Below are 24894 nucleotides of genomic sequence, written 5' to 3' on the forward strand. Positions count from 1 at the left end.
ATACATAATAAGATTTTATATTTACTTTTTGAATAAGATCACATTGCAGTATTTTATTAGTTTAGCTAATGAATTCTTAATTGACATGGGTTTTCTAAGAACAACATTATTTGTTGGCAGATAATGCTATTTTTCAATTTTTCAATAGTTAATTGTCCTTTTATAACTGCTGTCATAATATGCTATTATGATATACAGAAAACTTATTTAACTTTGAAAAATACATTATTTTTGAATCAGAGAAATCCATGTTAAATTTAGAATGCTTAACTTTCCATTATCTTTCAAAATAATTTCCAGATATTGTTGAGTTCTCAGAGCTGTGTAGAAGTTAACACCCAATGCCACATTTTAAAGAAAAAAGTTTAAATGTAGGACATTCTAAGATCAAGACATTGGCAATTCTGAATTAAAAGGAAAAAAATTTATCACTATTGGAAATTGAAGTGAGGATAGAATTCAAAAGTTAAAAACTATATCTCATTAAAAACAGACAATATTTTAATTCCCAAGGCATGAATACCTAACAATTTTAATTAACAGATACTTTCCTCCACCCCATTATTACTAACCCATTAATTATTATATTATATTAACCCATTGCACCTGGAACCAAGAAGATCTCAGTTCTTACACATTTCTTAATGTCATTACTAGTTATATTGTGTTATTTTTTTTAAAAATATTTATTTATGCATACAAGAACTGGGATGTAGGCCAGAAGCTAGGGGAAGGGAGTTATTTCACTTTGAAATAGGAAAATTATAAATGGATTTAAAAAATTAAACTATATGTATTTCTCAATATACCATTTTAACTGTTAAATAATATTTAAAACATTCATTTAGCAATGCAAAAAAGCATGGCTGAGTATTAACTTCTGTTAACACTAGCTAGTAAAAAATATAAGTATTTTAAAATGTAATAAATTCCCACAATCCTTATTGAAACAAGTTTAAGGTCATCTCACTAAATATAAAATAACTGAATGGTTATTCACATAAGAGCAAGGTATGTTTTAAATCTTTTTTTTTTTCTTCAAATAGTTATTTACTCATACAAAACTGGGGTACAGGCCAGAAATGTGGAGGGTGAGAAAATCCACAAGAGACAGAGTGGGGAGCAGAACAAGCAGATCGATGAAGTACACTGCTGAGGGGAGCAGCGGGAGGGCAGGAGAGGTCTGCCGCACCATGTGGGTCATCTGTGGGGCAGGCGGGGTTTGAACTCATGCGAAAGTGGTTTAAGCTTCTTAGTGCAGTACTTTAACCTGCTGCACCTTCAGGGAGGGCCCTCATGTTTTAAATATTTACTTAAGTATATTTAATAAATATTAAGGTGCTTCCAGTAAATATCAAGTCCTAGTTTAATAAGGTTTAAATATCTGTTTACAGTTGCTCTCTATCACAATCCAAATTGAGAGAATAACTTATAATACTTGAAATGTGTCATTAAGCATAAATTTCTCATCTTGCTGTTAATTAGGTTCTATCTAAAGCTTTCATGGTGAAATTCTGACCATCCAATATTACATCATTACATTCACAATGTAATTCCCCCAGTGAGAAGCACCTGAATAATGCATAGATAGTGATAGAGATAGCTATGGAATTAGTACACTCAGTGGAGATGAATGAAATCAAACACATGGTTTACAAAGGGATGGAAATTAATGAGCTTCAGTGTTTTATGGTGAATGGGTATGAAATAAGATATTGTCCAGAACTCATTCAGAATAATCAGTATATTTTAGCTGTGGAATATAGTTTAGGAAGAAATTCAGTGATGGTACAAAGCTCATGGCCAGACATGGGAATCAAAACTTTGAAGAGTCAAAGTGGGGTTTATGGAATGAAACACACCCCTCAACCTGGATATTGGTTTTGGCGTACTTGTTAGTTCTGTTGTTTATTTATTTTGTTATTGTTTAAACCTATACGTAGAGAGACCAAGAAAAGTAAATCACCTGAATTATTTACTTACTTTATTATTTTTTTTTATTTTTTTTTTAAAGATTTATTTATTTGTACAGAACTGGGGTACAGGCCAGAGATGCGGAGGGTGAGAGGCTTCACCAGAGACAGAGTGGGGAGCAGAACAGGCAGATCATGGAAGTACAATGCTGAGGGGAGCAGCGGGCGGGTCAGGAGAGGTCTGCCACGCCATGTGGTCACCTCCAGGGCAGGCGGGGATCGAAATCATGCGGAAGGGGCCTTAGCTTCTCAGTGCTGTGCTTTAACCCGCTGCGCCACCAGGGAGGGCCTACTTACTTTATTTTTAAAATTTATTTATGCATGGAAGAATTGGGGTGCAGGTTAGAGGTGTGGGGGTTGAAGGATTCACTACATTATGATCACCACTTAAGGTCTTGTATCCATGGAACACCCTACAGTTGACTACTTGGATCCATTTTACCCACCCTATCCTTTCCCCCATGGTAACTCTAATTCTCTTATCAGAAACAAAGAGCTTACTTTTGTTTTTCTTGCTTGTTTTCTTTATTTTTCACATATGAAATGATCCAATTTTCCAACATGTGTCTTTCTCTGTCTGACTTGGTTCCCTTAGCATCATCTTCTCAAAGTTCAGCCTGACTGTGGAGCACAAGTTTATCCCCTGTTCCTTGTGCCTACCTGCTGCTATGTTGGGTTTGTGTGCTGGCCGGGGCTGTCATTTGGCCTCACTTATTGCAATGGGTGGGCACAGCTGTGGAAACACAAGTGCCTGTGGTGTATGGCATGGGTGTGCTGTGGGCCCAAACTGGCTGTGGAACAGCCACTGTGCAACTGTCAGTCAGGTCTCACTGTGATATGCTGCTTTGGCACAGGGCCCTCGCACAATGCCTCATTGCCAGGGTAGGTGGAGCTCAAGCTGGGTTTATTCACAGACCATAATAAGCTAGATGGAAGTTTTCAAATGGTGCCTGTGTGTGCCAGTATAATCAAGGTTGTATGAGGCTTTCAGAATGGCCTCTGCCAGTCTTTCTGATCTTGGAATTGCCTCCCAATTTTCCTATTTCTTAGGAAGATGTTATAAGAATGGTAAGTGGATATCCTTCAACTATGGCTTGGGTACTTTTTCAAGACCCAACACTGAATCCTAGGGTGACGGAGCCTATCGGTTAAGGTGTGGGTTTCTGTTTCATGTATTTCTTTGGTTATTTTGGCACATTCCTCCCCTGAACTCAGTTCAGGGGCTCCAGGGATTCATCACCACCATGTAGGATTGAAGGGTTGGTCCGCTCAGTGCAGGTTCCACCCTCCCCATTCAGCCCATGAAAGTTTCAGCTGAGAGACTCCTAATGACTATGAGTCTCCACACTTGGGGTGGGTTTCTTCCTTGAGGAGAGAATATCTGTCTTTTCTACTTGTCTCAGAGCTGCCCCTCTATGATATTTTTTAACAGAAATTCTATTTATCTGGTTTTCAGGTCTTTTTCAGAGTAAATTATTTTATATGTTGTATATTTCTATGTGACTGTGAGAGGAGGTGAGTTTAGGTTAATCCTACACTGCCACTTTAGGCCAAACCCAAGATTCTTAGAGCATTTTGGATTTCAATGAGCATATTCTTTTTTTTTTAATAATAGTTTATTTTTACATCATTTTGTGCCTTTTTCTATCTCAGTTGTATTCACTGTGGGCTTCCCATCACCAAATCACCCATGTGTCATCACCATAGTCCAGTGCATTTCCCTCCCTCCCACCATTTTTGATCCCATTCCTCATTCCACCCCTGTAAAATGTCTCTGGTATATAGTTGTTCATTATTAATTTCTGCCCTGTTCCTTTATACTCCTGCTATGAGTGAAACCATCTGGTATTTTTCCTTTTCTTTCTGGCTTATTTCACTAAGATGATCTTTTCCAGCTCCATCCATGTTGCTGCAAAAGGCATGTGTTTTGTTGTTGTTGTTGCTGAGTAATATTCCATTGTGTATATGTACCACATCTTTTTAATCCAATCATCTACTTTTGCGCATTTGGGTTGTTTCCATGTCTTTCTAATTTTAAATAAAGCAGCAATAAACATGGGGGTGCAGATGTCTTTTTGAATCAGTGTCTTTGTGTCTTTTGCGTAGACATGTAGGAGTGGGATTGCTGGGTCATGTGGAATCTCCATTTTTAGCAGTTTGAGAAACCTCCAAACAGCTTTCCATAGTGGTTGTACTAGTTTGCATTCCCACCAGCAGTGCAAGAGAGTTCCTTTTTTTCCATATCCTTGCCAACATTTGTTGTTGCTAGTTGTTTGAAGATGTGCCATTCTCACTGGTGTGACGTGGCATCTCTCATTAAGAATGAGCACATTCTGGCCCTCTCTGGTGGCGCAGCGGGTTAAAACACTGCACTAAGAAGCTTAAGCCACTTCCGCATGAGTGCAATTCCCGCCTGCCCCGGAGGTGACCACATGGGGCGGCAGACCTCTCCTGACCAGCCTGCTGCTCCCCTCAGCAGTGTACTTCGTCGATCTGCCTGTTCTATTCCCTGCTCTGTCTCTGGTGAAGCCTCTCACCGCCCCTGAGCCTCTGGCCTGTACCCCAGTTCTGTATGCACAAATAAATAAATCTTTTTTTTTTTATTTTTAAAAAGAATGAGCACATTCTTAATGTGGTTGAAATGAGAAACATTAAAAAATTTTTAATAGTCACATGATGAAAATAATGCTTATGGATACTCTTTATGAGTATGAGGGTGATTTAAAAAGGAAAATCAAGAGTCATGTCCTTCATCTGAGATGTTGCCATAACAATTTAAGTCATGTCCTTCATCTGAGACGTTGGATAAGGAATAGAAAAGAATATATGGTCTAAGTATATATTTTGAAGGAATAATTATCAAAATTAGCTGGATATAAAGAATGAAATTGGGGACTAAGTCACAGATATCTTTTGGATATTTGAGTGTAGGTCATTGGGATTTTGGGTGGTACCACTACAAAAAATAAAATAAAATAAAATAAAAAACAGAGCAGCTTGGAGTCACAAAGATTTGTTGTGTTTTAGATACTTAACTAGACTAAAATTCTGCAGTCAGGCTGTTATATTAAGCATGTTAGGTTTAGCAAAATGACAGTTGAGTGTCAAGAAAATATTTAAAAATGATTGTTTGTAGATATAGTAAGATAATAAAAATCCAGTATGTATTTATTGAAATAAAACGTCAGTGCAGGATTAAATAAGGATACAGATTTAGGAGACATCAGAATCATTTCCTAAAGTCATGAGAATGATTTATTTATGAGAGAGATACTTGCTTTGAAAGAAACACATCAACATCTTTTATAGAAACATCCTATGTAAAGACACTTCTAAAGGACTGTTTTCAATTTAAAATTATGAAGGATAATAAGTACATATTTAGTACTTGTGTCACAAAATAGACTCTTTGTATTTAATACTATCTGGAGAGTTTATGGTGTGTCAGTAAGATTGACACATCTTTTTCTTTCTTTCATTCAAAGTCACTGAGATATATGTAATACACAAGACATAAAGTAGATGAGTCTCTTACTCAGATCCAAAGTCATTTGTTGAAGACAATATCTCTGTCTACTTGACTCCAAATGAGATGTACCTAATGACTTTTTTTTTTAATTTACACTGGAAAATATTAGCAGATCATGTTCATAGTCTGTGCTTTCTCATGGAGGAAAGTTAGCCACTAATACAATGATATCAGTTAACTTTGAGTGGTATGGAAAAACTGCAGAGACTAGAAAGATGGGTTTTTATACAAGATCTTAATTATATCTTTGATTATATTTTAGCAGGAAGCTGGATGTATTGCTATTTGAAGATTTTGAAAACCAAAACTTGCCCTTTCCCTCATTCTTCTCTGAAAGAACTAATGCCTCCCAATCTGGTAATTATTTATAGTCAACCTTTTCTATTTTGTGAGAAATGTTTAACTGGAAAGAGGTCATTTATTTATAAATAATTAACCTAATGAAGTGAAAACACAACAACTACCATGAGTGAAAACCTACAAATGTCAGTTTCACTGTCAGTGAACTACTCTTTCCTTAGGGTAAAAGCAATACATGCTCATAATCTGACAATGAAGGCTGAATGAAGCTACCAATACCAATCAAGAAGTTAAACATTAGTAACACTTTCCTTTTTTATTAATAGCCTTTAAATTAAAATCTAGATTTAAAGTAAATTCAAGTAGTTTCCTTTTTCCTCCCTCACCTCTGTGAAGACCTTGACTCTCACCATTGACCATGTGGAATGTGAGCCTGTCTCTTAGAAGACACTGCACCAGACTAGTCTGGACTCACTCTAATGTCAGTACTGGAGGTAGATATACAAAAAGTTACAGCTTGCTCTTGGAGTCATTCTTCAAAGTTTTTGGAAGCAGTAAATGTATTCTTATTGCAAATGGAAGCAGTAAATGTATACTTATTGCAAATGTAATTAACATAGAGAAACAGCTTATAGAAAACCACATTAGGGTTGAGTCCTACACATAAAAGGGAATAATCAATCAAAAGAACCTCAAAGGTTACTTGTTTAAACAGTTCTTAATATTAATAACACATCAACTGTGTTTATATGATATTAGCCAATAAAAACAAGTATTTTCTTTGAAAAATGCACACAAATTTATACTAATTTCAATAAATCCAAGTGAAACATATACATGGATTCTGGATCTAGTCCAAATTCTCATATTTCTATATATACCAAAAGCTTTTCAGTATCAGGATTTCTGTTTTTATAAGTCAGTGCTTTCTTTGTTCATTAGCCATTTAAATGGTCTGATTCATTAATTATTTGACTTTTCTGAGGGTGGAGATGTACTCTCTGTGAAGATCCATGAAATACCTTTTTGACATAGAATTATTGGGCATATGTAATTTTTGTCATTTGATCCTGATGGCTATCAGTGTGTTCAGAGGAAAAAATTTAAAGACAATGATTTTGTTGGGAGGATCCTTGATATTAAAATGTTTGTACCATATTAATTTTCTCTTATAATTTCCCTAGCATGAAATATTCAAGTTGCTTATCAAGCTGTAGCTCACGGTCAAGTTCTTAAAGATGACAAGTAATAGTCAATCACTACCACATAACACCATACAAACATATAAATGTTCTTACCGACTTCCTCAACCATGTCAAAAAGTTAACAGCTATAATAAGTCATTTATCTACAAGGCTTATTCTTTGTGATAATCAGGTTTGAAAATATAATGAAATAAATTATAAACCACAGATGCTAAAATTATGAAAAAAGAATTACCAAACTGTAGTTTATATAGTTATTAGAGTAATAATAGTACCTCAATTATTAGAGTAGATAATAGAACCTACTCATTATCCTTAAGGATTAATTATTACAAAATTCGTTCCAATAACATCATTCAAAGAATGAAAAAAATAACTGGTTATTGGAAAGAGATCCTCAGTGTTACTGGTACTAGTCAATTCATTTCAGTATAACACTTGCATATCATTGAGCTAGAAAATGTCCATAGGACACAAAGTATATAAAGTGAATGTCTTATGTATAAATGCATATATTTTATAATTACTTGCAAATTAAGTAGAAGTCTTTTAAAATATAGAGAACATTTAATGTGAAAAATAAAAACAAATTTTGCAAGATCTTGAAATTTCTATAAACCATCAGTATCTTCTTTATCTTTGATGTTTACTTGATCTATTATTAGACAGTTGGTAAAAAGAAACTCTAAAACCATGAAGAGTCCACCCAAAAGTGCTATATAACTTTGTTTCTGAAGTCTCACTATACTATTTAAAATTGTCTTAGCTATAATCACAGATGTTTATTGAAAGGACATCATTTTATAGTTTACTAGCATAAACATTAATCATATTTTTATGAACTCTCACAAGTAATAACTGATTATTATTGATATGTAAACATTAAAGTCATTTAAAAAAAATTTTTTTATTTTAAAGATTTATTTATTTATTCACACAGAACTGGGGTACAGGCCAGAGATGCGGAGGGTGAGAGGATTCACCAGAGACAGAATGGGGAGCAGAACAGGCAGATCGATGAAGTACACTGCTGAGGGGAGCAGCGGGCAGGTCAGGAGAGGTCTGCCATGCCATGTGGTCACCTCTGGGGCAGGCGGGAATCGAACTCATGCGGAAGTGGCTTAGGCTTCTTAGGGCAATGCTTTAACCCGCTGCACCACCAGGGAGGACCCTAAAGTCATTTTTAATGCGCATTTGCTTGATGTCAATTTCACATTAGGTAAGTGCACCTATATAGAGAATCTAAACTAAAATCAGAATAATTTTAGCATCTTTTTGTTAGATTTTTATAACTTCTATTTTTGAAGTAAATCAAATCTACTGAGAACTTAGTTCCCTTTGCTAGACTAAGATATAATTTTCAATGCAGTTAAAGTGACTTGGTAAGTTCCATGAGCATTTTATTCAGAAACTTTTTATTTCTTATCAAAATTCTTTTTGACATATCATAGTATTGACTTTCTGCCTCAGTTTTTCCAAGTCTAAAATGTATTGGTTTGAAAGATACATCATGGCTCTGTTAGAGTATACTATGATTAGGCTCACAGTGATTTATAGTATTTTAGATGAAAGTGTTCTGTATAAGCGATAAAGATGCATGTTCAAATTTTTTTCTTTACTACTTCTGGCTTATAGCTTTTAAAAGATTCTTTTAAATTGCAATGTGCATTCTACAGCTTTAGTGATCTTCATTAGAGTTTATCTCCATAGATGAATGTAGTTATCTAATGTGACTTATACATGCTGGGGAATTTGCACAGTGAAACAAAACTATTCCTTTTTATTTTATTTTTTTGCTTGTGTGGATTGAATACATTCTTCCAACATAACCTGTTTTTTTCTTTTTTTTTTTGAGCTACAACGGAAAATACTAAAAATAACACATGCAGTCCTGTCATTACTTGTGAGGAAAATATCTTTGCCTAACAACTTAAGCGACTTTGCTCAAGGTCAGAGTAGAGACAAGCCTCTTGATCTACAGCCCAGTTTTTCCAGGCCACCTAACTTCATGGTCCCCTTCCTAGGAAGTGTACTCTAGAGTTTTGATGTTTCTATGATGTTTTAAAAATAAATGTGTCCACACCTCAATGTTGATTACACCTCACCTCCCAACCGCAAAAGTGTTGCCTTCTGAATCACCAGTTGCACCTTACATGCCCTCCACAACCTGGCACTGCTCTGTGAAGGTATTGACAATTACTTCACTATGTGGAAGCAGCTGGCTCAAATTGATCATGCTATCAGGTTATATCAGGACTGCAGACTTCAGTCACTAAACCTGTCAGACTTGTTTACTGTTGCCAATGACTCTCATTATGTTTCAGCCTCCCTTGTCCTGACCTGGCTGATGTAGATCAGATGGTGAGAGAATAGAAGTTGCCCCAGTCCTGAGTCCATGATGTATGCGTAAGTACTCAGTTTTTCTCATTCAGGATCAATGGGAACAGAGTTTCACTGCTCCTGGGACAGGCATACTTTAGCGGGTAGCAAGTGCTTTAAAATGAAGTTGTTTATGTATGTTATTAAATATTGTGTTAACATTTTATTTTGTTTTTAAATGTAAACTTTTTTGAACACGAGCCAAAGCGATCCTTTCTATATAGTAGAAAGAGATTAATAGTTATAGATTAACTATGTTATATTTAAATATTAAGAAAAACTATGGTACAAAGAATAAAGGATTTATATTTTCTAGTATGGTCAAAAGCTTGGTATACATTTTTGTTTTATGTTGCGTATTGAAATATTTTCTAGAAAATTTGAAATGTAAATGTGAGAACCTATTAGAATTTTTATTTGTTTGAGATAGAAAGTATGGTAGCAATTGATTATATATCATATAAATGAAAGATGAAAATTTAAATGTTCCTATATGAATAACTGAATTATAAAATATATGCTCTATGAGACAACTGTCATAGTTGAATTCCATCAGTAGTTTATCAACTAATGAATTTATGTTAAAGAAATTTATATCTATATCTATATCTATATATATTTACATTTAGGTTTTAGGCTTTATAGACTCAGAGAGGAATACCTGATATTTGATGATTTATTTCATTCAAATACCTACTTAGTCTAATTGTGTTTCTCAAAAAGATTCTTGGCCTTTCAGCCAAAACCACTTTCCCCCATGTTCTACACTTACTGATGTTTCAAACTTAAACATGATTTTGTGACTACAGTCATTTTGTTATTTCATTTTCTTTTAAATTAAGAACAATAATTTAGGCCTTTAATCTCTGGCACTCTTAAATGATGAGTGTTCTTGTTCTACCTACCTTACTCTAACATGACTTCAGAAGCCTGAGGAAATTGTCCATCTCAAACATAAGGCTAACTAACCCCATAGAGGTGTTCATGAGATCAAGAGAAAGCATCATCTCTACTTTTTAATAAATATGAGAAGTGTCATTCTTATTTACCAAAATAAAAGTAAAGACAAATGCCCCATAGAAAATCTCTTTTTTATTTAGTGAAATTTTATATAGATGTGTTAAAAAACTCAGTTTTAAAAAATCAGCAAAGAACTTGAAATTCTTTCATTTTTATTTCAGCTAGAATTTCAGAGTATGGCTTTACATATCAACTTGATTCTCTTCCCAACTTAAAAGAATCATCTTTACTCATTCACTTTTCAGAATATTATGCAGATATGAAGCCTACTCAGCTTGAATCCAGAGTTTATAGTCCTGAGGGTTTTAAATGTTTTCCTTTTGTATTCCATAGTTGTATTATTTTTAATACAGTTTTTTTAAGTCTATTATGGATTATAGCATAGAGAAAAGATACAAAGGTTAGGCAGCAAATTTATTGACTTCTTTGGTTAAGGTATTTTCTCCAAGAGATCTAATGTCAAAGAGAGAATGAGTTAAGTATTATATAAGTTCTCAGCAGATTTTTTACACTGTGTTGTCATGGAAAGAGTATACAGCATGAGATTAAGCAGTGTTCTAGATAAATAGGCACTGCATTTTTTTCTGGACAAGAAACTCATTTTTAAAGATCTCACTACTTTTATCTGTAAAATGCAGGGAGAGTGTACTTTAAAATTAATTGGGGTGGGGCCTCCCTGGTGGCACAGGGGTTAAAGTCTCAGCGCTATCAAGCTATTGCCTGTTACTGTGGCCCATATTCAACCCCAGCCAGTGAGCTGACCCACATGGCACAGACGATTGCTCCCCTCAGCAATGAATTTCAGTAGATCTGCCTGTTCTGTCCCCCACTCTGTCTCTGGTGAAACCTCTCATGCCCTCTCCCCACATTTCTGGCCCATACCCCAGTTCTTGTATGCATAAATAAATCTTTAAAAACTAAAATTAGGCCCTCCCTGGTGGCGCAGCGGGTTAAAGCACAGCACTGAGAATCTGAAGCCACTTCCGCATGAGTTCGATTCCCGCCTGCCGCCTGCCCCGGAGGAGACCACATGGCGAGCCAGACCTCTCCTGGCCTGCCCGCTGCTTCCCTCAGCAGTGTACTTCGTAGATCTGCCTGTTCTGCTCCCCACTCTGTCTCTGGTGAAGCCTCTCACCGCCCCTGAGTCTCTGGCCTGTACCCCAGTTCTGTATGCACAAATAAATAAATAAATCTTTAAAAAAAAAAAAAAAAAAAAAACTAAAATTAATTAGGGGAGGGGTCACCATTAATGTAAATTGAAATCTTTGTGGATAAGCACAAAATAATTTGGTTTCTTATTTGGTTCATTTTGGTATTATTTTGATTTTTTCTTTTTATGTGAACTGGTAATGAAATAATGTCTGACATTAATTTTATTACATTTTATCATATAAATAGTAAGTATAAATATTATATATGGAACTATTATTGCAGATATATTATTATGTGTGTATAACTTGCCATTATGTAAAACCTTTCTTACTGTGGGTTGGAACAAAATACATTCAAAAACACCTTATTGGACAAGTAAAGTCCTTTCAAATACTGAAATTCTAAAATTCAATCAAAAGTGTTAGTAGCTAGTTAATATGGACATACTAACTTTCTAGAGGCACTGAAATCCATTTACATTATCCCAAAGAGTAGATATTTTTTGCTAGTAATCCCCTTCTCTGATGCCCTGCACAAGTGAGGCTGAGATAACAGACATGGTTACTAGCAAATAGAGACCTTAGTGGCAGAGTCCACACCCTGATGGCACAATTTGATAAATGTTGAAAAAGAAGTATATCAGCGTGCTCTGGAAGTGCCACTCAACCTCCTCAAGGCTCCTCTGAACCTATAATGGTTGAGTCTTTAAAAGCTAATAGGAATCCACTGTAGGCAAGAGGAGGCACTCTGGGCCTGCAGAACATGGCCCCGCAAGAGTCATGAGACTTAGGATACACTTACAGGTGTCGGAAATTATCAGATGAAACTTGAGTGTTCAGTCAGCCTATGAAGGACCTGTAGTGCCTGATTAAAATCTTTGGATTTTATTATGTGTTGGGTAAAAATTTAAACAAGGTGAAGAAATGATAAATTTTGCAACTAAGAACCCTAATGGTGGACCAGAGCAGTTTGGTGGTTCTGTTGTCTTCTAAGTATAGTTGCAGAACACAATGCATTTGAATGCTTAGGCCTTCAGAATTATTCACATCAAATCCCAAGTCCAAAAGTCAATTCAAAGAAAACCAGAGATGCTTATAACTGCAGTTTTGTATTCTGTATATTTTATTTACTTCCAATAGTGTATGTGACTATAGTTTGAATTTTAATTGATTCCCTGTTGTATTTAAAATGTATTGACTTGTCTTTAAATTTGTAACAATTTTGTTATTATAATTAATTGCTTATTACCACTATCTATTTGAAATTGTCTCCTTTCAATGGAGTTCATTCAATGGTATATAACAATGATATGAAATTATCATTGGGTGAAGAAAATATATAGTAGTATATATTTTATGTGGGAACCATATGAGAGTCCCCTTTTTATAGAGTAAAAGTAATAAAATGCCAGAGTTTTATATAACTGAAATTTACCAAGTCTCTTACAAATCTTGCCTCATTTAGCCCAGAATATGGGACATGAAAAATGCAACTATAAATTACATATTTTATTAATTGTCAAAATAACATTAGAAAAAATTCTATTATCTAAAAAACACTAGATTGCCCAGCAATCTTGAACACATATCTTGACAATGTGATAAACTATAGCAAGTTGACTTCTAAAAATAAAAATAATTAATGTGTATAACAAAGTAAAAGGTGTATCTAGACACTAGTGTAAGCATGAAAGGGGAAAATTCCAGTTAATCCTTTGATCTACAAGGAGTCAAACAATAGCCATAACTCTTATTTCTGTTCCTATTATACTCATTGTCAGATTCTTACATTCTCTATGCTGCTTCTTCCGCAACAATCAGCAATAAACCTAGACAGTCAGAAGGACCTAAAATGAAATGGTCTTAAGAGAAATATGGCAGTGCTAATTATGGGAAGCTATACAAATAAGAATCTACAGTTTCATTTTGATATAAGTATTTTAAAATAGATTAAAATTCAAGTCATTTATATTACACCCTATTTCACATTAAACTCATAATTTTGGTCATGCCCATGTATCTGAGCAATTAAAGAATGGGTTTGACATATGAGTGTAAACACTGAAATGATATCAATGTTATTTTAGCTCTCCTCTCTACTAAGTCAGTGAGACATTTTGTCATTATGACTATCTGCCTTCCCCTCTTTATCATTCATCCTTTCATAACCATCTTTGTTCTTGGTGGTTATACCTTCATTTGCAATCGCAAATTTCAGTGGCTATAAGTGGTACTGGCATTTATGTTATTGGGAAGGTAAGAAAAGCTCAAGCCACATTTTCATTGTTTAGTATCATGTCACTTTTAAGAACTTGCTCACTCATGGGATATTTTGATTGGATAGCTGGGATATTATTAGATAAAATCATTGAGAAAAGTATCAACACCTTTCTGTAATATCATTAGCTCAAGAAGTATATCCTTTTTAGAGAGAAGACAGGCTTTGTCTTTTAATATTTATATTTGGGGCATCTCCTTCTTGTTTAGGACTGCTTCTGTGTTTAAACCTCCTGACTCAACAAGGACAGCAAAAATTTAGTCAGGACTTACTATTTCTTTAACTGTAGCAAACCATTCATTTGTCCTTATTTCAATTTATTTAGCTGTTTTATCTTGTTGACAGTGGCTTTTAAAAGAAACTTAAAATTACTAATAACAAACTGTGGCAACATGAAAGATACAACTTCCAAGCAAGAAAAACACTTCACATACTTATAGAATTTGTGTGTGTGTTACATGTATCTGCTGTATTGCAGTATTTGTTCTATTATATTTGTGCATGGGTCTCCATTAGTTGGAAACTTGGATGGCTGGGGTAGAACTGCAGTTATCAAGGAAGATAGCAAAGTCAATTATTACTGCACCTATATCTGACTATCAACTCAAATAAGTTGAACAAGAAACTATTGCTGATATTTGTAAACCAAAGCGAAGATTTAAGTGTCAAACTATTTTCCCTCAAAAAGTTTTAAGAGGATTAGGAATTCAGGATATACTCAATGTGCATACCTATAAACTAATGAAGATAAAGGGTGCTATTCCATGATGTCTTTCTGGAAGAGGCTTAATAAATTCAAAATAAGATTCACTTTTATTCAATAGGTCACATATTAGGAATTGTGTCAGAAAAAGAGTTATTTGTTTTAACTCTAGATTATCTATCCAATAGAATAAATATTACTTAAAATGCAGCCTACTTATCACAATCACATTTTTAAATTCCTATTGTATCTACAATATTTCATGGCTTAAATGTATAGGAGAAAATACATGGAAACTAGATTCTAAATTCTGAACTATATACTTACTTTATGAAACACGGCTATTATTATGCACATATGCTGTTTTTCCTGGCTATAATACTATAAGTTGATGAATAGATTGTCATTAAAATATAGAAGTAAATTTTTGTTTATCTATTTATGGGGTTAAAAGTAGGCTCTATCTGAATATGGAAATCAGTAAATAAAAAACCCTAGGTATTCTCATACAGGCAATTGATATTTACATTGTTTAAACTGTGCATACAGTATGTAAGTTTCTAAAAGCTTGGGAGTTAAAATTAAAATTCAGTTGTTTAATGTTATTCCATAGCTGAATGTATGCTTTTTTAAACTCCTGGGAATCGATTTTATTATAGTTTTTAATTATCAATGAAATACTGTATCCTCCTTAGACCTTCAAAAAAAAAAAAAAAACAATTGAAAAAAACGAAGAAAATGAAAAAAAAAACTAAGGAAATAGCACTTGTGATGCACAATATATTAATTAGTCAGAGATAAGGTAATTTGATAAGGCAAATGTCAGCATTTGAGGGGAAAATTCCAAGAATGAGAAGCTCTTAACCTTCTTTATATTTAGTGCTCTAACCTACTCATTACCTCTTTCACACATGGCCCTTCAGAAATGTGACAGAAAGATTCTGGAACACGTTAATCTTGTTTATTTAATATGCAGATTATATTAGTTGTAAATGAGAGCATTGTTGATCTCCTTTATCTAGGACATTTATATCTTAATCACAGCTCCTCCCTCTGAAATGGATTACAAAATAGCACTGAAGTGCAAACATTTATGCCAGTTAATCATATAGGAAACTAAGAGAAGAACATTGGCTACTTACTGAAAGCAACTGTATTTTAAAGTACATATATATGCATTTAATTTGTCAAAAACTGCATAGCAATAGAATATTATTTTTGGTAACTGTAATAGATATAAAATAGAACTGATATTTATAATAAATTCAGATTTATTGTACCTAATAGCACCTTTGTATTACTATTTGGTTTTCAAATAGTAGACAAAATAATGAAGATTTCTTTTTAGTAAAGATATTTTTAAGGATGGTATATCAACAATATTCGAATCAAAAAATATACAAAATTTTGTCAGGAAAGTGTGTGCTTAACAGTTGATTGATTCTCTTCAGTCATTAAGAATCTTAATTCTGGTTTTCTCCACTAACACATTCCCCCATACTCAGTCACATGTAGCAGAGTGTGATTTCTCAACAAGTATTGTATGCTGTACTAAAAAAGGATGGTTAAATTTATTTTAGTTGAAATAGATTTTAAGTTAAAAATATTTTATTGGACTATTTATGAAACTTAAAAAGAATCCCCTCTTATGACTGATATAGGTTTGGATTCAGTATAGCTTCGTTGGTTGGGAAGGGGAGGTGAGACTGATACTTTCTTATAATTTAGCATTTTAAATTTCTCTTATGTCAGCATTTGGAAAATGAATCCCTGGATCACATTTGAGGAAAAAGTAAATGTCTTACTTTTACCTGATTAAAGTTCAAAAACCTAATGGGGAATATTATTGTTGTTCTGACTATTTGATTATATGAATTATTATTTGTCTACAGTTTCAGGGGGCAAAATACAATTTCTGACCAGGAAATATTTTGCATTTAATTCTGAGAAATTATTATAGTTGCTCTTAAATGTTGTGTGTCAAATTGATGAATTCAGAGTTCATTGTGATTTATATTCATGGATGAAATTTTCCAAGTCAACAAAATTCCTAAGTTTTTTTTAAATATAAATATAAAAGAAGCAGAGGACAAACCTTTGCCTTTGAAAGTTTACAATCTTGGAGATGTAAACTTTACACACATAAGCAAAAAATAAATTAGCCTGTAATCAAGGAATTGCAAGTGTAATAGGTTCTAAAGTACAAGTGGAAAGGATAGAAGAATGTTTAATAATATGGCAGTATGTTTATGTATAATAATCACATTAGAATTCCTCCAGTCTGTGCATAATGGTCCTCCCTAATTGGTGGTTCTCTTTCTGTAGTTTTAACAAGGTCCAGAAATGTTATAAGTAAGAACATATTTTGGGAAACACTGTAATCATATAACTTTTATTATGGTATATTATTATAATTATTCTATTTTATTGCTATTGTTAATCTTTTACTGGGTCTAATTTATAAAATAAAATTTATAATAGGTGTTTTTATATATAGGAAGAAACAACAGATGTAGGGTTCAGTGCTACCTGTCATTTTAGTCATTCACTCTTGACATTAGAACTTTTCCTCCGCGATGAGGGGAAGTGTGTGTGAGGGGAGGAGGGTTACTGTATCTTTTGTTTCTGTAGCAACTCTGTTAATACTGATTTTTTCCCTAACATTTCTACAATGTTAAAAATATTCGGAGCGGTGTGATAAACTATATTTATATTATTATTTTAATGAAGTTCGTATACTGTAATATTGACCATATTTCTAAAACTAATTTTCACACTCAGACACAATTATCTCTGTGTAAATAAGCTTGCGTATCTCTGTTGTGTCTTTAGTCTGGTCTCTTTCTCGTTGTTTTTCATCCACTCTGGTCTTATTTTAGTACCTGAACCTGTCAAAACCTATCATGTGCCTCTTCTACTGTGGTGTTTTCTTATCCCTAAATCTCACCTAATTAGCAAACCCTCAGGTTTTGGTGTAAATATCCTTAGTAAAACTCTCCTAATCCCTAGCATAGATAAACCATCCCTGTTAGATCCACAGAGTGTTCCTGGCATTTCTCTTAGCATTTTTCATTGTGGTAATCATGCACCAATTTTTGAATTATTTTTAATGCTTATATCTCACTTTAGGGTACACACTCAATATGCCTTGTTTCATTTCATCAAAATCTATAAAAGTTTTTAGTAACTACTTTTTGAATGACTATATGTATCTAATAAGGATAAAACTGAAGGTACAATTTCAAAGAATTGTTAGAACTATTTGCATTTAGCATATCAAGCATATATCAAAAGTAGAAAGTTTTCCTCTTCAGTGTTACTGTATTTTCATGTGAAATGTTTATGTATGTTTATAATGCAAAAACTCACATTTAAAATGGTATAAATTGAATAATAGTAAAGCTAGAATCAAATCTTTCTTGAAATTTCAGGAGAATCCTTCCATACAATGGAAGATTCTAAATATATATACTAACTTGGAGGTGTTCAATTGCAGTTAATAAAAAATCCAGTCCTAAACTAGCTTATATAGATATCAAGAAATGTATCACTGTTATATTGATAAGTTGATCTCCTTGTCACTATGTATCAAGTCAATTTTGTCTAATATAAGGTTGCCATAGTTTTCTTTTGATTAGGTTTTATATAACACATACTTTTCCTATTCTCTTTTAACATATGTCTTTACATATGTAGTTGGTTTGTTGTAGACAGCTTATTGTTATATCTTGTTTCTAGATCCATCTGGATAATTTTTCCCTTTTATTTGGAATTTTAAAATCTTACATTAATTTTAATGTAATATTTGATATGGTTGGATATAAAGCTAACCATTTGTGTTAATCCCTTTCTACTTATTTTCTTTTCCTGTCTCCTCTTGGATTAGTCAATTAATTTTTTTTCATTTTATTTCTACTACCAGACTTTTTTTAGTTATAACCCTTTAAGTTTTCTAAGTACTTTGCTATGATTATAACATATATCTCTAAATTACTATACTTTATTTTTGAATAATATTATACCAGTTTTCAGATGTAAAAGTGAAGTTTATCAAGAAGTTATCTATTATCTATAAGTATTGGGTAACTTATAGTTTCTTAATATAGTAGGCAGAATGTCTGAGCTGTCATCAAAGGATAATTTTTATAAAGAGAATGTGTTTATTAGGAGATTTAATGCAAGAGAAGCAGTAATTTCAGAAATATTAAACTGGAATGAGTGAAAGCTGTGATTATAGATAGAAGATTCAATCATAAAAGATGAACTAGGCAAACAAGGAAAAGAGAAGGGAAACAACTGTATTCTGAGGTTATAGCACTGAGGTTTAGTTATGTTAATACATCACACTTAATATATTATAGAATTTACATAGAAACGACCTCTGTTTGGTGAATTTCAGTTTAAATAAGGCATAAAACAAAAATGGGATCAAAATATGTTGATATTGAATATTCCCTTATTTTGAAGGGATTTAATACAATGTATTAAGCAAAAAATTGAAATGGAGTACATTTCCATCCTAGGACTCCTACTCTGGATATTTTATTTTCCCAAGCAAGAAAGTCAGACAAGAACACAGACATTTCTCTATAAGGAAAACCAAAATAAAATGGCCATAACAAAGGCAGAAAGGGCATTTGGGTGCTGGGAAAAACAGTGGATTTTTATAAAGATGAGCAAGTTTGTAGCATTTTAAGAACAATAGAAACCTTTATAACACTTGTGGCACTTTACATATATTACTCATTTGATTTCACAAGAAACTTATGAAGAAGATACTGTATTTCCATTTTGCTAATAACCTGAACCACAGAAAAATTAAGTGTCACCTAAAATCACAGACAGCATAAAGTGGGATTCAGAGGGAACAGCTGGGGTTCAAAGGGTGCTGCTGAACACTACACTGTAGCTCAGTTCAAGTCACTCAGAACAAACATGATGCCTTTTACTGCCCATAGAAAAGAACATAATGAAGATAGAACGTTGTTGGCGCTCCAACGCCTCTGAATCCTGTATCCATATAGTTAAATACTGGGTGGTAGGGTCTGGGGCTGCAGATTTTGCTGCAGTTCAGAAGTTTCTTTGTGTATTCATAGTTGCATTAAAATGAATAATGAATTTGTTCTGTTGATGCTTCTTTCCACTAACATGTGTATCACTCTGTGTGTTTTTTTTTTTTAAGATTTATTTATTTATTCATATGGAACTGGGGTACAGGTCAGAGAATGTGGAGGGTGAGAGGATTCACCAGAGACAGAAAGGGGAGCAGAACAGGCAGATCGACGAAGTACACTGCTGAGGGGAGCAGCGGGCGGGTCAGGAGAGGTCTGCCATGCCATGTGGTCACCTCCGGGGCAGGCGGGGATCGAACTCATGAGGAAGTGGCTTTAGTTTTTCAGTTTTGTGCTTGAACCCGCTGCGCCACCAGGGAGGGCCTCTGTGTGTGTTTTAAGGAAGGTTGTTAACCTTAATTAACCCCTGTCGCTAACTAGGTGTTACTAATCATGGTCATTGCCAAAAAAAGAAGGCTTTTGGCAACAAGTAGAGAAAACTGTGCCCAAGCTGAATATCTAACATGTATCTGTGCTTCAGGTTGAATATAAATGTTAAGATGGGTGAGGCATAGAATTTCCCCGCAGGGCTCAAGAACATCTACTTAGCGCATTAATGTTATGTCACACATGAAGCGGTGTAACTCATTTACCTTAAACTTGGTTATTTATCATTGCTGACTGCCAAAGATAAATTCTCATCTTGATGGCATAATTTATCTGATAGATTCCTTTCACGCACTTCAAGTAAATTGTACAGGTTTCCTTGTAAAATTTTAAGAATTTAATATTAAGAATAAGCACAAAGTTATATTCTGATGAAGAAGACATTTGAGAGCTAAAGAAAAACTTGATACTATTTTCATACTTCATGAAAGGATAGAATTGGCCTTTCTGCAGTGAGCTTCTTGCAGCATATGCAAATATTGATCCATGGTGATGTACACTAGAAACTTGTATAAATGTTATAATGCAACAATACTTTTTTTAAAAAAGGATGTTTAATTTTCACAAAATCACTTCTTTTATACTTAATTCTTGGTTAACTTATCCTCCTGTCTTTGTATTACTGATTTGAACTAATATTCTACTTTATTCAGCATAAGCTCTTGGTTCCTGCTGACTATGAGAGGCATCACTCTGTAGGTTGATTTTAGAACAATATCAGAACCTTAAATTCTGAATGAAGTAAGCATGTTTACATGGTTTTAGGGGCTGTACCTTCATGTTGCTATTCATGTTATATAATTCTATTAGCAATTCTTAATTCCTGAAAGGTATATGGGATATGATTTCTTAACATGTCCCTAACTGTCCTCCCTACGCCATAAGGGTTTTTAACCCATTACTTTGGTCAGCTGGAGAAAGGAACTATAAATGTTCACCTGATTTTATCTTATAAGGCAACAGGGATTGAGGATGATTCATAAGTGAATACCCAGTGCCTGTAACTGCCCTGGGCACATGGATGCTCATTAAGACCTTATTAATTGAATTACATGTGATGAAGGGATTAGATCAAATTTATATAATCCTATATATAACTATTGTAATAGGTATAAACTATAGGAGTGCAATCCTAAAAACTACCATCAGGTTATTTAGAAGTGAAAGATTCCTCAGGAATAAGGAAAGATTTTGAGAATAGATTAGTCAAGTTGATAAGTGGAATTTTAGCATTGGTGATTGAAATGTGTTAATTATAAGTTACATTTAGCTATGAATTCTGGAATTCTCCATGGCTTCCTAGGTAAAATCAAGAAAGGAGTTTTCAAATCTCTAACCCCATATTAATAAATCCATGTACATTTGTAACCAGTCTCCCAGTGAAAGAGTTTCTTTGGTCATAGGCTATATACACATATATACACACCACATTTTTTTCTTTTTTCCAAGTTAGAATTTTTTTAATATTTAATTAATTTGTATATATTTTACATAAGGTGTAGTCCCCATAGAATTTCCACCACCAATTCACCTGTGTACTATCTATCTCCTTAGCCCCTGTGCTCTTTCCACACTCATTTTGCACCACCTCCCTCCCCCACCCCCTGCCGCAAAATGTCTCTGACCTATAGCTGTCTGATTCGTTTTGTTATGTATATATTTTTAATTGTTATTGTTTTTCCCCCTTCATCCCTTATTTGGCTTCCCTGTATTCCTCCTATAATTGAATCCTTCAGGTACTTTTCTTTTTAACTTATTTCACTGAATATAATCCCTTCTAACTCCATTCATAGTGCTGTAAACGGCACTAGGTTATCTTTTTGTTTTCACTTAATAGTATTCCATTGTGTATATGCACCACATCTTCTTGATCCAGTCATCTATGATTGGGTGTCTAGGTTGTTTCCAAGTCTTACCTATCACACATAGTGCTGCAATATACATACGGGTGCATGCATCCTTTTGAATTAATGTTTCTGTGTCCTTTGGGCAGGTCCCTAGGAGTGGAATTGCTGAGTCATATAGTAGCTCCATTTTTAATAGTTTGAAGTACCTCTACACAGCTTTCTATAGTGGCTGGACAAGTTTGCACTCCCACCAGCAGTGTAGGAGAGTTCCTTTCCTACACATCCTTGCCAATATTTGTTATTGTTAGTTTTTTCAATATGTGCCATTCTCACTGGTGTAAGGTGTTATTTCATTGTGGTTTTAATTTGCATTTCTCTGATTAAGAGGGATGTCAAACATTTTTTCATGTCTACCATTTGCATTTCATCTTTGGAGAAGTGTCTTTTGAGTTCTACTGCTCATTTTTTGGACTGCATTACTTTGTTTTTCTTGAGTTCTGTGAGTTCTTTGTATACTTGTGTGATCAATCCCTTATCAGTTGTGTGAAGTGCAAAAATTTTCTCCCAATCAGTACGGTGTCTCTTTATTTTACACATTTTCTTCACTTCATCTGAGCCAAAAGACTGAGAAGCGACACCACATTTTCTTAATAGTTACTGCCCCTTGGGAATTTTGGTTGTTTGCATAACTTGGTTATAGTAAAGAGGGCTTCAATGAACACAGAAATATGTATATCCTTTTGAATTAGTGTTTTTTTATGCTTTGGGTAAATTCCTAGAAGTAGAAATGAAGTATCATATGGTAGATCTATTTTTAGTTTTGAGAAAACTCCATAGCTTTCTGTGGGAACTGGATCAGTCTACATTCTCACCCATAATGAGGAATCCTTTTTCTCTACATTGTCACCAACACTTGTTGTTTCTGAACTTTTTGCAATGGGCTGGTCTCATGGGTGTGAGATAGCCTATAACTGTAGTTTTAATTGCATTTTCATGATGACAAATGATGATGTCTACTATTTTGTTGCCTGTTGGCCATCTGCATGTCTTCCTTGGAAAAGAATCTGTTTAGTTCATCTGTCTATTTCTTTAAAGTTTTGTTTATTAATGCATACAGAACTGGGGTACAGGTCAGTGGTGTGTGGGGTGGGGGTGAGAGATTCACCAGAGACAGAATGGGGAGCAAAACAGGTAGACATACTGAAATACACTGCTGACGGGAGCAGGGGTTGGGTCAGGAGAGGTTTGCCATGCCATGTGGGTCACCTCTCTCGCCAGGGATCGAACTCATGCTTTCATGACTGCAATAGCTTCATCGTGCTGTGCTTTAACCCACTGGGCCACACCAGGGAGGGCCCCATCTGTCCATTTTTTTTATTGTTTTCTTTTCATTGATTCGTATGAGTTCTTTGTAGATCTTGGATATTAGCTTCTTGGCAAAAGTATGATATACAAATATATTTTCCCATTTTGGTAGAATATCTTTTTGTTTTGATAAAAGTTTCACTGTGCAGAAAATGTTTAGTTTAATTTACTCCCATTTGTTTGTTCTTGCTTTTATTTTCTTTGCCCTGGAAACAAGGCCCCAAATCATCACTGAATTCAATGTGGGGCAAAGTTTTCCTTATTTATTTTTTTTATATATGTTACAGTTTCTGGTCTGCTGTTCAAGTTTGTAATTCATTTTGGATATTTCTTGTACAGTTAAATAATGATGCAGTTATATCTTTTTGCATGTGCTAAGTTTCCCAGCACACTTTTTTTTCATACTTTCTTCTTTTAATCTAGGAGACTAAATTCCTTTCTTTGCCTCACAGGTAAGCAATCAAGCAAAAAACCTAAAGAATTGGATCTAAATTCATCTCCTCTGTGTTCTACTGCTCCAGATGTCATTGAGGCCCTCACTGTTTCTCTTGAACCTTCAAAATGACTTCTAAACTGTTCTTATTATCTGTTTATTCTAATCCCATTATCATTCATATTTCTGTGATTTTTCTGAAATCTGTGTCATAAAAACTGTATTTGCTTCCCATCTCCTGCGAAGCCAGTGTAGTCTACTTTGGATCATGAAACTCTTCATGAGCTGGGACAGACCTCCAGATTTATCACTCCCTCTCTTTAGTACAGCAGCGCTGTGAAAGATTTATAAACCTTAAATATACCTTAGGAGACAATAAATTCCTTGAAAGCAAGTCATATTAACATATATATTTTGTTCCCAATACTAATATTATTGATTGCTGTTTCACATGCCTAGCCTTTGAGGGATGGAGAGCACATGATATTCTGCTGTTAGCTCCATTTCTTTTATGCCTTTTTATATCTAGAAAGCTTTTATTACTCAAAAAGGTGACAGTTTAATCATGTCACCTTTTTGAGAAAATCTGCTGAAACTAAGAGTCCTCCAACATGTTACTGCGTTTTTTGTACAAAGCCTTATTTTGGCACAGTTCACATTATATTACTTGTTTCTTTGTCTGTATCCCCTTTCAAAGTGTGAGTGTCCTACAGACAAATAGCATATCTTAAACCTCTATATCCCTAGGGATGTAGAATAGTTTCTGAAACATTTTTATGATATGATGGATAGTATTTCAAGGACGTTTTATTACTCATTTAACGAATAAAGTTCATAACAAATATTTGTTAGAGAAAACTTAAAAAAAGTCTGTAAGATATTAAAATATTGAATATTATTTTGAAACTTGGAAAATAAAAAGGTAAAATGCCAATTTTCATGTTGGGGAAAGACAATTCAAATGACCGGATATTTTGGGTTGAGAAGTAGGGTATTAGTGGCTATTATACACAATTTGTGATTTAATTGGGAGATACTAATCGAAGACAAAAATCCATGATCAGGTTTTCAAATGAAATATTGCTCTTTTAAAATAAATTAAGAACAAGTTTAAGGTTACTATAGTAATCAGATTAAAATCTTTTAATCAAGTAAAACTTACAAGTTTTAATCAAGTAAAACTTATTATTGCTTTACTGTTAAAAACTGCCTT

At 34.0% G+C, this 24894-nt stretch overlaps 1 protein-coding gene across 1 annotated transcript in view; it reads left to right on the top strand.

Moving 5' to 3' along the window:
* Positions 1-9353: 9353 nt before the first annotated feature.
* Positions 9354-24894, top strand: part of TMPRSS11F (transmembrane protease, serine 11F) — a 46800-nt gene continuing 31259 nt past the window's right edge. The window contains exon 1 of the mRNA XM_004681259.1: positions 9354-9413. Coding sequence (XP_004681316.1) covers positions 9403-9413 — 11 coding nt within the window. The 5' untranslated portion in view covers positions 9354-9402. The remainder of the gene's footprint in view (positions 9414-24894) is intronic.

The sequence above is a fragment of the Condylura cristata genome, unplaced genomic scaffold, assembly GCF_000260355.1.
Source record: "Condylura cristata isolate star-nosed mole 26May11 unplaced genomic scaffold, ConCri1.0 scaffold00012, whole genome shotgun sequence".
Classification (NCBI taxonomy): domain Eukaryota; kingdom Metazoa; phylum Chordata; class Mammalia; order Eulipotyphla; family Talpidae; genus Condylura; species Condylura cristata.